The sequence below is a fragment of the Thermobia domestica genome, chromosome 17 (assembly GCF_964235325.1).
Source record: "Thermobia domestica chromosome 17, izTheDome1.hap1.1, whole genome shotgun sequence".
Lineage (NCBI taxonomy): Eukaryota > Metazoa > Arthropoda > Insecta > Zygentoma > Lepismatidae > Thermobia > Thermobia domestica.
Window position 1 is genome coordinate 101,544,787 of NC_137470.1, and position 19,478 is coordinate 101,564,264.

The 19,478-nt window shown below is 36.3% G+C and overlaps 1 protein-coding gene across 3 annotated transcripts in view; it reads right to left on the bottom strand.

Moving 5' to 3' along the window:
• Positions 1-644: 644 nt before the first annotated feature.
• The window catches only part of LOC145673925 (uncharacterized), a 1,349,238-nt gene continuing 1,330,404 nt past the window's right edge, over positions 645-19,478 (bottom strand). For all 3 annotated transcript variants that reach the window (XM_081743738.1, XM_081743740.1, XM_081743739.1), the window contains 3 exons: positions 14,683-14,895; positions 7,986-8,237; positions 645-1,709 (listed from right to left, as the gene is read on the bottom strand). In XM_081743738.1, coding sequence (XP_081599864.1) covers positions 1,530-1,709; positions 7,986-8,237; positions 14,683-14,895 — 645 coding nt within the window. In that variant the 3' untranslated portion in view covers positions 645-1,529. The remainder of the gene's footprint in view (positions 1,710-7,985; positions 8,238-14,682; positions 14,896-19,478) is intronic.

Here is a 19,478-nt window from a genome sequence, read left to right on the forward strand (position 1 = left end):
TATAAAAACGGCCGCATTTGGCAAAAATGAAAGTTGTTGTTTCATAAAGACAATGCACCAGTTCACACATACGTTATCGCGAAGGTCAAAATCAATGAGTGCACGTTCGAATTGGTTTCTTACGCATCTTATTTGCCCGGGTTAGCCTCCTCGGATTAATTTCTCTTTCCAAACAAGAAAAAAATGGCTGGGTGGCAAAGATTTTCCAACAATGAAGAGGCAGGATCTGAGGTTAATGGCTTTTTGAGGAACTCCACGATTCACATTATAAACGTGATATCGAAGCTATTGAACATCGCTGGGAAAAGTGTATCGAGCTAAAAGAAGACTATGTTGAGAAATCATGATAGTTTTTCCATTTTTTTTCCTGTTAAGAGTCTGGTACTTCTGGGACTACCCCTGTATTTGGTAAGACAGTCCATTGATAACAATATATTAAATAGTAACGAGAAGTTAACCCCTCCCCTTTTTTTTTTTTTTTTTTTTTTAACGGTGCTAGCAATAAGTAAAATCATTTTATTTAACTAAAAAATAAGCACACTGCTTTCAGTCTAAAATTCAATAATTAAATAAATAAATAATAATAAAAAAACATCATAGAACATTCATTCATAAAATACTGGACATGCGGAGACAAAACAACATTTTAATATTTGAACAGTCGTTTATTCACTGTACAATTTACAGTTTGTTTTTCTTCTTGGAAATAACATGTACAAACAGAAGATGACTGAAATTTCCTGGCACTGAACACATGGTTTTCAAGTTAGGCCTGCATAGCCTCATACTTGCACTTGCAATTATTTTTTTTCTTCTATTTTTAAACTACAGTCAAAAGAGGATACTGCAAAATATAGTTACCTGTAATATTCATATACTGTGAAAATAAAAAGTGAACTTTTAGAACCTAAAAATAAGCACTTTAATATAAGGTACAGAAAAATATCTTTTATAAACTTCTCATAATTGAAGGATTAAGTTGAAAAATATATTTGACTTCTACACAAGCTGCAGGATTAATAAAATTAATATATATGATTCCTTATTAACAATGCAAGCAGAACTTTCTTATAGTTTGCACAAACATCTCTGGACATTTACCCTATGACTAGCAGTCAAGACTAAAGATATAAAGAGATCGAGACCCTGAATTTTATCTGTTAAGTGCTGTTACTTTTTAACATATACAATTTTCATGATTCATGGTCTACTCTCATGTACCGAAAGCATAATCACATCTGACAGCCTTGCTGGTTTGTATTACCAGAGTAAAATTAAACAATTATCACAATTAATCTGAGCAAATACTTCAGGGGAAAAAAGAGTTTTTCAATATTTTTTTTTTCTCTCTCAATGATATAAAAGTCTATATAACAATTATTCTTCTTCTATCATTATTGATTACCCATTAAAATTTAACTTCAAAAAGTAATACCATGCCAATAATTCCCCTGCCAGTTGATGGTTTCACCCACCAAACAAATTTAGTTTGTCAACCAAGCGAACCAATCGAATTGAAGTCAGGCTTCTCAAGCAGGCAACAAGTCAAAGTCATCGCTCACATGAACCATGGGAACGTGAAGCTCATCGATGACCGGCTTAGCTTTAAATTCACATAAACCCAACTCCTTCATCTTCCACTCCCAATCCATTTTTTGGACAGCGTGCAAAGACTGTGCTTCGTTATGGTGACGCAGTAGCATTGTCTCCTAAAAAGAGAATAGATTTTGTAATATTATCTTTCAGAGTATATACACAACCTAGAACGGTGAACCCAAGGCTTCCTTACAGCATACACTTTAATACAAAAAGGAATGTATACCTATATAGTGTAAGATATCAATGTATTACAGCAAGAAACCTGACTTTGAACTTAATGAGCAAACTTAATCAGCAGCAGTGCGAGATATACAGGATTTATTAAAAAAAAAAAAAAGTCAGAACTTTGAAATCGTGTTTCGGCAACACTGACTGGATTAGCAAGATTAAACTGACAGCTGTGTGCAGTGTTCTGTGACCAATTAGCATGCAGATAAATTCAAACACACCGAGAAATTATTCGAATTACCGTATTACACGAAAAGTTCCACGGACGTGTTCTATAAAGAAATGGTGATGTGAATTGGCCACCATCATCATATAATCTCATGGGCTATCTCAAATCTCCCGTTATGAGAATACGCCACGAACTGCTCTAAAGTGCTTTCCAAACTAGAAACAAATAGACAGCTCAAAAACACGTGCAGATTTGTTTTGAAGAAGGGAATCTACATCACATAGTTATTGCGGTCACTCAGCAAGAGTCGAATTATAATCATTTTAGCAACAGTGGATGGAGGGATTCCTTGGCAACAGACTTTAACATTCCAATATTGCCGCTGGGAAACACGTGTTTTAAGAAGAAAAGTAGCTTAGTTCATTTGTGAGTGGAAGTGATTTAAAGAACACACACACAATCTTCCCACCACGCCAAACTGGGACGACAAAGATATCCTTTCATCCATCCAAACAAACATAATATTTAGAGATTTTCGTTAAGACTTACAAGACAGTTCCAGCTGAGGACTCACCGGGGTGTCCAAGACGTGGCAACAGCGTACCACGTGCTTCTTCAAACGTCAGTTTGTTTCTAGTTTTGAAAACACTATAGTACTGGTTGTACTAGAAGTAGTTTAACTACACTAGACCACAGGTCGGTTATGGTGAAACATTAGGTGTTCTTTTCGTTTTCAACTTCAATTTGATCTTAAGTATTCCCTAAACGAAATAAATTAGATATTTGTCATCAAACAAAGGAAAATATAAGTAAATTTATTCCATTCTTAAAAACTGAAATTATATTAACGGACCTGCCCAAATGGTGACCGCAAATTGACGCTACATTTCAATGACCCGTTGTTATCTTCTTCGTGCGTGTATTTAAAATAATATAAAAATAAATAAAGAAAGGAAGAAAACGCTCCTTGTAGAATTGCTTACGTCATTAAGTATACACTAAGAATTTCATTCCGTCCTTTTGATTTTAATAATACATATAAGACTATTTCGATAATACTGATCATCTATAGTTTTTAGTTAATATTTTTTCTATAGATTTAATTTGTGTTACTAAAATAGTTACACAGACAAAAGTTCTGACAGAGGTGTCTGTTAGTAGTTCTCAAAAGCAACAATTAGAAAAAAAAATGCCGTACTTTAGCACACTAGAAGCAAGTACTTGTTTATTTAGAATGTTCACCTTGTGCAATCACAGGTCTACAGGCTATTTGGCCACTCGATAATAGTGTTAAGCGGAAACTCGGCCAGTGCTCGCTCCTTGGGTCGCAGGTTTGAAATAAGCTATGTTAAGTCTCTTTGGCCTTTCATTTGGACTATAGAGTTTTGTTGAGTTGAGTTGATTTTGAGTTTAATGTCCCGTTTCTCGAGCGAGGCTATATATGACATGGGCCTACTGATTAACGCGGAAACCGAATCACATGAGCACCCGCCGAGAAATGAACCCGAGACTCCCACGCCAAAGGCACAAAGTTGAGGTCGTAACTATCAGCTTCGATGTGATGAACTCTGGAACGTGTTCTCTGAGTCTTGTTTTTTGATGTTTACACATGAGATTAACACATCATCATGTATAGTGCAATTTCACTTTCTATAGATATCCTTTAATAACCAGTGACCTTGTATCCCAAAATGATTACATTTTCTGAAATTATTTCGGCAATCACTGAAGCCTTCGTAACCAACTTTCCTCCTGATGCTGCTTTTGTCCCACTCCGAGTTGAACTCTGTTTTCCGCACGTTATTCATTAACGGTGATAATGCAACAGCATTTTTAACAGATTTTGTTTTGTAAGAAATGTTATGACATTATATTAAAAAGTGCTGGATGTTGCTACCGTTCGGATCTAAACAAAACTAAACTCGACACTCCATATTGCGAGAAATTGCAGTCAGAAAGTCTATTCTTGCTAGTAGATCTACTTGGTTACGTCTACCTTCAAGCTTGGCAAGAAACATGTGCTAACATGGCGCAATGGGAGTCTGTCTTCCAGTATCTGAAAGTTTCTATTTGAACGAATGAATGAGCTGAATGTACACACTGGACTGTTCAAGCACAACAGGAGTTGTGGTACAAATCATGTCGTCTGAGTGAATGAACGAACACTGACTTCAAGGGTGTGTGAGAATGTCAAGACTACTGTTCAAGATTAGGACTAGGAATTAGGTATCTAGGCTTTTCGCATCTATGGCCATATTAACTCGTCACCTATCAGGGATAACGTCCCTCGGCGACCATACTACCTGGGTCGATTACGTTAGGTACCATCCCGGCATTTGCCTGGTGCGAATGAGTAAAACTTCATTCAAGATGGTGGCCTGAAAAAGCCTTTAGTTTTCTGATCAAGTACCCCCACCAGGAATCGAATTCGGTAAAACTCGTATCAAAGGCTATGGTTGTTCAAAGAGCGGGACAGGGTAGCGTAGTGGTTGATGCATCGGCACGGTACATCGAAGATCCCGGGTTTAACCCCGGTCCGTCTTGCTTTTTTTCAATCTTTGTGTATATCTGAATTCGCATTGAGACCGATGTGTTAAAAATCAGTCGTTTCCTCCATTTATCAATATACACACATCAGTTTACTAAGTGTTTTCTGATTTACTGACTATAGTTACAGCATACTCTGTTCTACGTTTTACAGAACTCAAATAGTGGTTCGGATCCTATTTTCAGCGATAGTCCTGTCCTCTGTGTTGTCAAGGACCTTAGATTCCAATCAATTAAGTTACAGTATATACATAAAGTCGCATACATTTTATCGACAATAAAAAGAAACACACATGCTGAGGTATCTGATATAGAACAAAGTACCGGATGATTGAAATCTACACCCTTTCCTTAATCTGGTATGACTGATGGACACTGGCATGAATACCCTGAGCACTGGAAGTGCAGTTTCCACAGGTCCTATTGCTTATGGTTATTTACAAAGGTAGTCACGTAAGAGTTTTTCTTTTTTTATAAACGGGATTTTGTGGACGGCATTTAGAATTTCCCCGAATCCATCGACGGCTCCGGAGCCGGTACTGTAACATATAGTGAGCCACTGTAAACGACTTCGTTCATGAGTATACCCACTATCGCTGACGCGCCTCCTCCCTACGTACGCACCCCCTCGCTAACGCTGCGCTCCTACCCTGAGTCAGATAGCATTCGTGCTTTCTAGTGACCACATAGCACAAGTTGGTTCGTGTTTTATGCAGTGTAGTTGTTATGCCATACGTCCACACTATACTCATCACAGTTACAAATGACGAACCGTAATAACTACCAACTGAGCCAGAGTTACTACCTAGCGATTTGGAGGATAAAACTAAATAATACCTTTATTATTTTTAAAAATGGAATATTGCTATTAAAAAAAAAATAGTAATACTCCACTCCATTGTTCAATTGTACTTCACCTTACTAAAAGAAGAAGCAGTTTCCTTCTGTAGATGCCAAAAGATTAGCCTATCTTCTTTTAAAAAGGAATGTTATGCCTTACGGACCCTATGGTAACTCAATCTAATCATGATTCTTACTAGTTATTCCCAAACATCCATTTTATATTAAATTCGTACTTTCTTTTTAACTTGCCCGAAGAATAAATTCTACTCCTACACAATTTGATTCCACTAATAAACACTGTTTGACAATTGCTAGGGAACGAACAAATACTGACCCATACTTTTGGTAATATCAAGTGATCAATATATGGATAAAAATATTCGTCCAGTTTTATTGTCAACACATGAATGGGATTCCCCATCATGTAAACAAACAAGACGCGATAAACCAAAGCAAATCCAAAACAATATAGAGAGAGGATATAAAATACAAATTGTTATGAGCGTAGGGAGTTGTGATCACGTCAGTAAGATGTATAGCCACCCCGGACAGCACAGTATCTTACATATCTGCTTAGCATACTGTCGAGAGAATTAGGAGAAAATGAACGGACGTTGTTCCATACTTTCTTAAGGGCAATTTTGAGACCCTGTTGACTCAGGGGTGAAGGATTCCTCTGTGAAATTACTATGATCTTTCGAGAGCATCCCACGCTTGTGCGATGGGATAAAAGCTGGAGATATGCTGGCCGATCCATACGTTATTATTCTCTACCTCCAGCGCCTCTGCAACCTTGTCAGTTCTGTGTGAGAACGCGTTGCCACCCATGTAAATGAAGTCAGGACGCATGCCCCACGGAAAAGACTAATATATTTCAGGATCGAGGGAGAATTCTCCAGTAATTGATCCTGCGTCGAGCATATGCAATAGTAATCTTCCCTTTTCCATTATGACCGCCCACACCATAATTTCAGGAGTCCCATTTACACATCTTCTATAGATGCTGTCGTGCTCCTCGCTCTTTCCAGCATGTGATATCCGGAATCACTTGTCACACAGAATCGTGATTCATTTGAGAACATGAGTGTTCCCTACACCACTGTAATCTGGTACGATGGTGGGCGGGGAATAGTAGAACACACTTCACTGGCTTCGGCCCAACATTACTCAATCGTCGTCAGTTCTGGGTAACATATGGACACCAGAAGCACTGCAAACGCGTAAGCAACTTCGTGTGAAGTTAGAGATCAATTCCTCTTTGCAAGTTCGTGTATTTACTGTTGTCTGCCTTCCACAATCTCCACCATGGATAGGCACGTTCCCTCTTTCGTAGCAGCAACCTTTTGTAGTCGGGAAATGATACGCCCATTACACGTGCAACATCAGACACACACTGGCCTGCATCAAGCCGACTAATAGCTTTGCTTACGTAAACTCTTCTTGCAATCTTGCAACAGACTATTCACTTTGCCCAACAATAATGGACTGACAACGGCCTCTACTGTATCTCGTAGTACCACCTTCTCACACTCAAGTGTCGTAGATTTTACCTAACAATGACACCCACAGAGGATGCTTGTCTCTAGTGATGGGCGTAAAGGCCCACTACTAATAATGATATGGAGCCATGTTTAACAAGTTATGGGCTACTACGGGTTTGTTTCGTAGCAACTGTCGAACAGTTTCGATACGTCCCGGTAATATTCAACTTCCCAAATATAATTATATACGGTAGATTATATATTCCGTATCTTAAAACTGGCGTGCATTGGAACTATGTTGCTTTCTAGGTACTTTATGTTTTCATTTTATTCAACTAGAGTCTGTCAGCGTATGACTATCAGTAGTAAAAGCATTCTAACAACTCATTTCCAGTAAGAGGGGATGGGTGAATGATTAGCCGACTATAAATTTGTTCACGGCTATGAATTTGTGATTAGCTGACTATAAATTTGTGGATCCCGTTATTAAACGTTCTATAATCAATTAACCTCGAGCGTCACGTAGCGCTGTTAGGTGTATTCGCAATAATGCAATTTCCTGCTTGTTCAAACCCTTGAACATTGCTATATGCATTTTGTCTGCGTCATGATTTTTGCTTCCCGGTGACAGAGGTCAAAATCCAATTTTCATCGAAAGATTATGTTAATATTTAATTCTCCCTTCCCACTTCAGAACAAAGTCTAACAAATATGCTTTAAATTATGAATCAATTTCATTCTGAATATATAAGTTTTGGTTTTCCGTATCATGAACTGTTTGTACCTGATCTATAACAACGAAAAATGTCTAACTATGCATAAACCTGGCCTGCTTCTCAAGAGGTATGCATTGGTTCAAGATTGATAACAGTGTTTTCTTTTAAAATGAAGTAGTGCTTATTTTGTTCCAAAACGCTGCTTAGTAATTAAACAATTTTAATCCGATATCAAGTATATTTAACTTGCTCACACACAACGTTATGCTTTTATATGGTATCAATGGAACATAAAAGGAATCGTATTCGAGATCTTAGTTAAATCCAAGAAACTTAACAAACAATTTTAGCAGGGGGATTTGTTCTGCACTTATCAACAGAATAAAACGAACTGTTTTTTACCTTGATTTTTTCCCACTTGTCATCAACATCCTGTAGCCAACTAAGGAACAATCTACCATTGTACCGTGATCGAGCATTCCGGTCCTTTTCTTCCTGCTCAGGGGTGATTACATTGTACACTTCCTCATCTTTCAGAATTGTGCACACGGAAAATGGAAGCGCCTGGTTTGCAAGAGCTCGTGCCGCTCGACCGTGAACTCGAAGAATCTCCTGTTCTACTGACAAAACTAGTTTCTCCTTCTCAATGACGTGCTATAAAAAACAAATGAAACATACTTTTAATTAATTATATTTACTAAACAGCTTCTTACGTTATCTATTAGAGATCTGTTAAATAAATATCTAAGAGCGATATATGACTTCTTCAATGAAAGAATAATTTGTTGTACTTAAAATTAGAAGAAAATCTTGCTGTTGCAACTTCCCAAAGGAGTATAGTAGTCCAGACGGTTCTTAGTTCGGTGATATGTTGTCTGCATATTGGTTCCTATCACGATATTTTCCCCTTCTAGACCGAATCCACTGCCTGTTAGGAAGTTTTCAAATCACTTTATGATGCCAGCACCAAAAAATCTCCCCATCAGGAACCTGAGACCACGCGCATCAAGGCACGCGTCAGCACAATGAAAAAGATTCTGAAGTTATATTGAGGAAAAGAAGCCTCTACTGTTGAAGTGGAAAACGAAGCTCGTCATCTTACATTTACGCTCAGATAAAATGACAAGGTTCGCAAATATAGTAGTTACGTTCTTATGGTGCTTAATTTACAAGAAAGACATTACGTTAGAGAACTACAAGGAAATATTATAAACGGTTTCAACTAATATTTATACAAATTAACCATATTTAGAAGTCTCAATTTTGCTCTCATGTACAACTGTGGACTACATTCAATAATGGACAGTGCTCTATCGACAAATCAATTGGATTTCTGTAAAATCACAATTTAACGGTTAGGATGATGCTAAAAGCACTATTTGGAGAAATTAGTGCTATTCACCCAAAGAAAATATAGATGAAGGTACATTTCAGCCACATCAATTTCTACATCACTGAAAACAAGTTAAAAGAGTGGGATATATCTCATGCAAAAATAGCTGACGCAATACACGGAATAAAATTTTCTTTCGTATTTTTAAAAGAAAGACATTAAATTTAGTTAACAGGTACATCTTCTTGTAGATTTTTTATAGTTTAACGTCCTACGATTATACTAAGAGCTTAAGGGAGACAGCGATGATAGCAATGAACGAAATAAAGAAAGAAAGTGGGAGAAGCCTGTGAAAAGTCATGCAAACGGTCTTCATCCACCACAAAGCCCACTTGGTTCGAGCTGGGACTGAACTAGAGACCCCATGCACCAGAGGTAAGCGCTCTAGCACTGAGCCCCTTTTATCTTCTTGTGTCATATCAACTATTTTCTTGCTCTTGAGTTCTCTGTACAACTGTAAATTATTTTCGTACAAAAGCTGTAAAACAAGTATTAATTTTGAATGAACATTTTAAAAAATACTGTAAATTTGTAAACATGTCTCCAGAAAAAACGTCCTTTTGGAAAAAAATAAACCTTCTTAGAAAAAAAAAAAAACTACGGTAAGATGAAAAAAAAAAGATGTTCCACAAGAAATTGTAGTAGGTTTAAAAATAAAAACTAACTATACGAATATTTTGCAATTTTATTGTTAATGTGTAAATTACAGTAAATACAAAAATCTCCCATGGATTTATTATATTTGCTACTTTAAAACTCATGTACCTTCACATCTAATTCAAAAAATACCACTTTTTGGATTAAAATTATCGGAACACTTTTCCTTAAAACGTCAATAGATCACTGTTCTTCTAGAGAATCGAAACACGCTCTTTCGCCTAGCGATAGATGATCTAATATTGAGCTACTAGCAATCGATCATATTGCTAGTATGATACAATGCATACATTCTTCCTACTTCAAGGGGCCGCGGTGGCTCAGTGGTAGAGCGTTCACCTCTAGTGCTTGGGGTCCCGGGTTCAATCCCAGCTCCCGCCAAGTGAACTTTGTGGTGGACAAACACCGTGTGCGTGGGTTTCCTCGGGGTTCTCCCTTTCCTCCCACTTTCTTCATTCCACCATTTCATTCATTATTTCATCACCGTCTCCTTTAGCCTAACCGGCATAACCGTGAGACGTAAAACTCAAAGATTTCATTTCATTTTCAAGGTGTTTATCATATACTATTTGGATTTCCTCTGAGTAGAGTTAAATTCAGTCTTAGCCAGTATCAGGTCGCCAGTATGTAAGGCTATATGGCGCAATATGGCCGCTCATTTGTACAAAAATATATCGCATTAACTCATTAGTTCAACATGACCTGAAACGCCGGAGCCAGGGGACGTTAGGTGAACAACTTGTACAGACTGAGAGCTTCCCTGTGTATGCCTCCTAAATGAATTAAAATACAGAATAGTGTTTGATGTGAACAATCGAGCAGCAAGTTAACATATGATATGGTGAATTCAAATATTTCAACCCGTTAGCGAAAAGGATTTGTTACTTTGAAGTGTACCCAAAGAGAAATTTCGTTTAAGAGGACTCTTCAGTTTTCAGAAATGACATGTTAATTAAAATAATACGTAAAACATGAAAAAAAAATAAATAAATAAAAAATAAATAAATAAATAAATAAATAAAAAGTACCTGTACAGCCGTAGCAGAATATGCCCATCCCATTAATATATTATCAGTACGTTGTAAATACATAAACTTATTTGAGAAAGCTTCCTCAAACTTAAATTACTGCGTGAAGTTCATTCAGAGAAGAACTATACTCTAATGTGTAATTCATTTTATATATATTAAACAAGAACTTTGAAAAGAAATATTTATTTCAAGCCAGCTGTGCTTGATATTGAAACTATCAATACACCTGATTATCATTTTTCTCAACACTAAAAAAAAACATTTATCTTTGGTAATCTTAGTCAATTGAAGCACGAACAGGATACACAACGAATAGCAACTTCTTATGAATGAAATTCAAGAACGAAAATGTACGGCTGGATCGTGGATCGAACCTCACTTTTCACATCATGGTGTTTAACAATTAAGAGGCATAGACTTTTCCACAACTTATATTTGTGCTTGAATAATACAATGTCCATATAATTATATTCCTGAACACTACGACAGTTGAGAACTCCCTCTTGGCTATAGGGTTAGTATACGCGTCTTCGGTGCGGTAGACCCGGGTCGATTCCCGGTGGAAGCTTATGTGGTATGAATCCAACGTTAAGCAGTAGGTCCATATAGCCTAGATGCTGAAAGGGATTCTAAACGTCAAAGCAACTAACCAATTATGACGGTTGAATCCTCCCTGTTGGTCTAGTTGCCAGTGCGCGCGCCTTTCGTGCACGAGATATCGGGTTCAATTTAGGGTCAGGGAAGCCTAGCATCTTGAAGGCACTACGGTGGTTCAAACTCAAGCTTAAATTAAGTCTATGTCTCATATAGCCCCAGTGCTGAACAACAACCACCACAATGATGTTTGAAACAGATACATACAGAAGAGCAATGATAAGTAGCATGTTGGTTGATACACTAGCATGGTAAACTGGAAACCCGGTATAATTCTCAGACCAGTAGCATGTTTTCATTGTTTGAACATTACTAATTCTGCATCTATACAGGATTCGAGTAAGAACAAAAATAAAACAAAAATCCTCATACTACATATCAAGTTTACGAAGACGGTTTACTTATATTCGACATTTAGAGCTTGGAACACCTTCCAGCGTTAAAACTAAAATGGATCGATTTTAACTGAGTTCAACTATTGGATTTGAATGATATACAAATAGAAAAACTGCACGACTGGGCTGAGAATTGAATTTGGGATTCCGGCTTACCGTGTCTATGCATTTAACCACTACACCATCCAGTCCGCTCTGATCAGCCTTATATTCTGTTACTGTTTTGAAGTGAAGATTCAGCCACTCAGAACTAAAGAGGAACTGGTGGGATATAAAAATTGTATTTTTTCTTCTTTCTTTCTTTTTTTTTTTCTTTTTTCCTCTTATCTATATATAAGAGCAAACCCACTGATTCACTCATTACTGATTTCCGAAACTGTTAGGGGTAGAACCTTGAACTCTGTATATTGCTCTTGCTCCCTACGCTGTAGGTAAGAGTGAATTGTGTGAAATAGAGACCTCTAAAAGGGGTTTGCATTTTTATTCACCACATCTCGAACTACTAGGTGTAGCACCAAATTTTCTGCAAAAATTTCCCTGTACTTTAGGCTGTATACGAGACAGCATTCTACGATATGACCACGAAAGAGAGATTTTTTCGTTCCCTAATCTCCAAAACTACGTATTAGGCGTAGAACCTTCAAAGTTTGCATAATTATTCCCCGTGTACCCTAGGCAGACGATAAGATAGATTTGTACGAAATGTGACCTGGAGGAAACAGAGCTGAACGCCTATGTAACACCAATGAAATCGAACTTAAGTATTTTGAAACCGGAAGAAAACTATATAACTTCAAAATATTTTTCCATGAACACTACTATTCTCGTAAGGAAAACGGGCATTCTGCTAGTTGTTATATAATACCGTATCGTATTTGTAACAGCTCAACATAGAACATCTTGTACAAAATATAGCATTATTTAATACATCTATCAAGAAAGCAATCAACTACTTTAAATGCTTTGTTTAAATTCTGGGAAAATTCTACTAATATCTCGAGAAAAAATAGTTGAAAGATTTGTAAATACGCAGTGAACCAAATCTTTGGTCTATAAACAAAGTATGTGATATTCTAATATGGTTGAATATTCATACCTCGATTGTATAATTTTGCTCCTAGTCTTATTGTTATTTACAAAATGTTCAGCTCCATGTTAAAAATTACGACCCTTGTTTCACTAATTCTTTCTTGCTACGAGTACTCAGAAAATTAATTTCTAAGTACCCCCAATACCCCCGATTCACTTGTACGATTAGCTGTATAAAACTAGCAGAAAATAAAGCCAGGGTAAAAACAATATTCACAATCATTAAGCTGGCTAGTTATCCTTATAGCGCGCCATAGACGCACGCACTTGCATTACCAACATGTATGAAAGGTTTCTTTCATCATGCATCTTGAAAGAATTTTTTGACCACACACGTACCAACGTGCTGTCCAACATACTGAAAGTAGTTTGAGAAATGTGGAGGACGAGGAAACGCGTGCTTTTTCTTTCTGCAACTGCACGACCTTGGCATGCGACGGAGGAGAGACTCACGTGATTTCTTCCGCTGTCGTGATTGGCGGACCTAAATATAAAACAGCCACCTTGCATGAACGAGCCCATACACGGTAAACATGCACGCAGAACGGCAAAAACATCAAACATGTTTTCAGAAGATTTTGAAAACTTTTAACATGAATGAACGAAACCATACACGATCAACTTGCCTGTGGTTTTATCATTTTTCATACAAGTCGGGCTGTTTCTTCAGGCATGTGTTTATGTGTATGGGCTGCTTATCGCACACACTCACGGTCTTGTAATGAATAATTTTAAAAAGACGCCATAATAAATATTTTTTAAAGAGTCACTGTCAAAGAAACTAAGAAAATCTGCATTCTAATGAAACTTCCCCTAGTTTCAGTTATGCTGATTCTACAATAATACTTTTCTACTCATTTATTTATTATTATATTAGTTTATGAGCCGACCGCCCGGATAATAATGAGATATACAAAGCACAAGGAATATATTTTCTATTACTTAATTGTTTAATCAATCGTCTTTTTTACATTTTTAAAATTCAGTCTCATTTTTATATATATAAATTTATTTCTCCTGGTATGAATATTTGAAATATCTGCTAAATCCAAACATGAGAAATATATCTGCATCTCTTTCTTGATACAAATATAACTAAAATTAACCAAAATTAGAAGAAAAATTTACCGACTTGGCAACATCGAGTCTACCCGATGTGGCGATCTCTGGCGATGTTTCTTGGAACTTTTTCCTATTGCGTCGCTAAATGGTGACGTTTACTTTACCGGCCGTGTTAACAATATCGACTCTAAGCCGAGGAGCATCTTTTGAACGAAGAAAGAAAAAATAACTAAAAAAAAACTTATAATAGTGTAAACATGGTTGGTTGGTTCAAAGTTTAACGCTCCTCATAGAAAATCAAGTGCCTATTTACTAGACTACTCCGATCACTTTTCCATTTAGCAATATGCTGATTGTAATCATTGCTAGTTGAGGACAAAGTAAGTAAACTTGGCATTAATTCCTATTTGTAGAGCCCTATTGTCAAGTGGACTCCTTGAGTGAAATTCCTCTTGTCAATAATTGCTTAAGATAAATTAACCAATCTTAATATTTTACTCTGTATAAAACAGCATTGCATTGCCTTTCTACTTAGCAGAAAATTATACTGAAATCAGCTCATTTATTCTTGTTATGGAAAAGATTTTAAGTCAAATTCACTTTTGAAAGACACTAAAACCTACTACTAAATTATTTACTGTACATTTATTAAAAAAACAATGAATATGAGCTCACTATTTAAAGAATCTAATTTAAAATCTACGTGGTCCAGTAATTCCGACGTATTACACTAGAATTTTCGCTGGACACTATAATACATATAGCAACATTCTATATTAATAAATATATGGACATATACACTAAAAGTTCTATTTTACCTGCATTCTTAATCGGTATCTCTCCTTTTCCTGTTCAGTGAAAAGATCTTTCATTTGGCCTTGAAGAGACTGAGGTGGGGAGATCATAGGAACAGATAATCGTGACGTTGCATTCCCTGCGAGGACATACGTGCATCGATTCATCAGGTAATCTTTGAAGCCCTGGGGTGGTTTAGGCTGCACAGGGAACAACCCTTTCCTCCTCCTCTCGATCTAAACAAAAGTAATATGAATATTAAAAATGAATATTGATCAAGGCATACATAACCATCAGTACTTTAACCAGAATATTTTATTAAGCTAATATTCAAATAACAAAGAGGCCTTTACTTACAGATATCATCAGAAGAAGTCAAGAAAAATAATACAGGTTTGAAAAAGAGCACTTAGTGGTAAAAATAATTTCAAATGCGAGAGGATGCCAACATCGCGTTACGACCTTGATAGTAGTACCAGAAATCTCAGTAATTTTGCTTTCTAAATGAGAAAAAGGACATTTCTGTTCAGTATGAATTTTCTACTAAATGTATTTACAAATTGAAAAGAAACCTTAAAATGATTGACACACAGTATTCTTCATGTTAAATTTCACCGCGATGTGGTCCGGCGTAGAGTAGTCCCTAATGAGCTCGACTTTCGTGCGACTGGTCCCGAATTCGATTCCCAGTAGGGACACTCGGTCGAAAAAGTTATTCAGCTTTTTCAGGTCAGTCATCCTGAGTGAGGTTCTTCTCATTCACACTAGACTAATGTTGGGATGGTACCTAACATAATGGTCCCAGGTCGCTTCCTTCCTTCTTCCACAATTCCCTGGGCAGTGTAATCCCCGAGAGACGTTAGCCCTCATACGTGACGGGCCAACATGCTCATAGATGCCGAAAACCCAGAAATCTAATTCCTAATCCTTTCTTTCGGAATTAGTCGCTTGCCTGTTGCTTTCTTGTCCATTGATTAAGTATTATATATGTACAATATGTATATGTATATGGTATAACAAAACATGTTTCGCAAACGAAGGAATTTACTAAAACATAAGCTACGAACTCTGTCCGAATAAAACATTGCCACTTCTCCCGAAGAAATCACAGTACATGCAAAATAAATACAAAGTTAAAACTATGGAAATTTGCACTTGATTTCAAGTAATTATAAGCCTTTTAAATAAAAAGAAAAAAATGTTAGCTTCAATTAAGTTTCTTTCTTTACTTTTTCAGAAACAGAAAATGTTCTTGCGAAAGACATATAGTAACTGTTACTTTACTTATCAAACTGTAATGATCGAATGAATAGGCATGTCAGATTGCTAGGTTAAACACGGTAGATTTTCTGAAGGAAAAACAAGATCTATGAACAAAAAGTATAAAGTGTCTGGATCAGAATCACTCTTCCTAAAACAAAATCTAGCGCTGCTGCTCAATGTTCTATATGGCCGGGTTTTGCGGCACAAAACGAATAATAAAGAACTGTACCATTCATGTTTGAAGAAGCCCCAATGTTCCTCAAAAGAAGTTTTACTACATGGGCCATGAGATGGAGGTATTCATGTTAGCATTTCCCATTAATTTCTTATCCTAAAAACAGCTGCGTCAGACATTCAGTTAAAATACCCACGAAGATTATTTTGTGACTTCTGTTTCGCTCTATGTGTTACATGATTTGAAAAATATCAACGGCACACACTCTTGAGCGACTGATGTAAACAAACAATATGTATACATCATGAACTTTCATTTAAAAAAAAAAATCAAGAACAATAAATAAGAAAACATTTACAGAACTACCTTAGCACAAATTAACATTCAACCGTCAATAATCATGATCGGTACTACTTGTCACAAAGCACTTTAATCCATTTTTCATTACTCTCCATAGCTTTCATAAAATTTTGGTAATATATGAATTTTCTAGATAAAACAATATACATACACATGTAAAATATGTACCAGTAGATTAGCGTCATTCATATAAACCTTTCTGATAAATGTACACCACATTCGTGCAATTTACTGCAAAGCAAAATTAAAGACAATGTCTACTGCCTGTAATAAACTTATGATTTCTATTACGAGTATACATATAGGGTCCTCAACGTTGAAGCAAATTTTGCTAGTTAGACTAGAAGTTTTAGGTGTTTTTCAACACGAAAATTATATGAGACGTGGATGTGGAGTTTAACAGAATCTGAACCACTTGAACTACCGTCGGGAATCGAACTTGTGTTTTCCGCGCCGAAAAAGCGTATGTTAACTCTACAGTCACAAGCAAAATGCTAACTCTACAGTCATAAGCAAGCTCAAACTGAAGCAAGATTTGCAGTTACTTCGAATGTGAATATAAATGGAAATAATAATGTGGAATTCAGAAATGGAATAACGGTATTTCGTAGGTCAACAACAAAAAACGCATATCCACTCCATGTATGTGTTTCTATTAAAAAACGACAGATTCCTCACGAATACAGTACTTGGCAGATACTTCACGGCCGACCATCTACTCAACACAGTTACTTGGGTACCAATTTTTCTTAACCGAAAGGAAACGCGATTTAAGCTAACATTGTACTCAAATTATCCCCTCTATTTTGACGACCAAGAAATCGACAAAAAGGAATTGATTTGCAAATCTGCTAGCAAGTATACCAAGAATCATCATACCAGAATTATTTTGAAGTTTTAAGCATGCCTAACACGTTTGCTAATTTAGCTTATTTGTTGCATTAAAATCAAACTTACGTCTTTTAAAATTGTATTTCATCTTCAATGAATGACTCAATATTAATTACTTTTAGCTTTGCTTTAACCATTAGTTTTGAAATGCATATATAATGTTTCCATAATTTTAGGCCAAAATTGGGTTATACATGGAATAATTGCGACCGTTGTACAAAACTATGCCGTTGTACATAGATATGCAATTACTTGTAGCATTTTGTATGGCAATTATCCCGAGCTATTCCGGTTTGATGCACATAGAAACAGTTTTACGAATAAAGGCTAAGATGATAATTAATTGACCATAAATCGTATTACTGCGCTATGCACGAGACAACAGTTGGCCAATTTTCCTATTAAGAGTAGAGTGCGCGCTTTACTTTTGTAAATAATGTGGGTACTTGCACTGATATACCATATTCTAATCGATAGTACCAAACAGAAATACTTAGCTTTCAAGCAAAAACGGTTCGTCGCCAGAGCATAAAAGACAAGGAACAGAACTAAAAGATGTCAGGTAGTGTAGTGACTGCCTGCCATTTTAAATGTTTTTATATAAAATGTGTGTGCGCGCGCACTTTGAATGTGGGTATGGATCTCGCAACAATCATTTAGATATTTCTAACTTTTTAATGTATCCACGGGACGATTTGTATGTTCTAACCACTACATACATAAAAACTGCCCTGTTTTTGCCTATTTCACATCCTCAAATATAATCGTGCAGCAACTTAACCTACTACCCTTTTTCGAATATTGTGTCTTATTTCTTATTATTTTAAAAATTAGACAATATTTGTAAATACATTTAAGAAAAAAAAAAAAAAAAACTGTTACATGCAATTGGAACGTAGTGGCTATAGAAAGCCACCTTGTTAGGTCTGCATGATTTTACTTTTCCTGGATTTCTAAAGTCCAAGCGTTACATCCACACAAGCACTGCGGTATCCAGGAACAATTATTATTCAACTACCTTCTATTGCAACTAATTTTAATTGCGTTACTTTACGGATTTCTTCTTCACGACTTCTGAAATGTGCCTTGCTTCCTTGAAATGAATTCTCTATTGTATGTTACTTAAAAAAAATAAAATAAAATAATTATCACCAAGCAAGGGACTTTTTAAATAAATTTGAAATCAGTAATATTAAATTCCAGTTCATTTCAAGGAAAATAGAACAGTGATCCCTCATATAAATTAATGAGCTAAAATCTAAAGATTACGCACGTATTTAACACCGTTTACATACAACTATCATTTCAACTGAATTACGTTCTCTCTACGTCAAACAGTTCGTTCATTTATCCCTATTAACAATAAGTAAGAAGAGGGTCTTTCAGTAGCAACTGTAGAATCATGTAGTCAGTGACAGAAAATTTATTTTTCAAATAACGTGCTATGGCTGGAACGTACAGAAAATTACATTTTTTTTTTTTTAAATTTACTGAAAACTGCCCTCAAATTGTCCTTCCACTCTGAAGTTATTTACGAAATTAATTTCATCAAACGGAAAGAACTTTCGTCACTGACTGTACAATAACACTGTAATGCATACAGGGCTAGGATAAATGATTTCCCTGATTTCGTTCCCATGTTGTGTTAAAAGTGTAAGGCGTAGAGTTTTGAAATATTTAACATGAAAAGAAAAACTCATCAAGCTTTAGCTACCTACAAGTACTTGATATGCCCTCCTTTAGCCACGCGATACATATCAATACGGTAGTCCAAGTCAATCCATGCACATCGGAGCACATTCTCGTCAACTCTATGTACAGTCGCTCGAATCAGATTCATCAGGTCATCGAGCTTAGCTGCCAAACTTAATACATAATCTTCATGGCGAAACTACAATGAAAAGTCACAATGGATAATTCAGGCGACTGGTAAGGCCACCTATTCAAACACCGATCGTCAGAAACAGATGGTCATCCCGTAAATTTCTTCTTATAGAGACAGGCAAGTGCTGTAAATTTGCAACACCAATCACATATTGTCTTTTCCCCTTGGCGTTTCATTACGAAACTGTGTAAAGGAATGTCTTTCGACAATGATTAGTGATTCTGTTGCATGAAACTCAAGGAAGC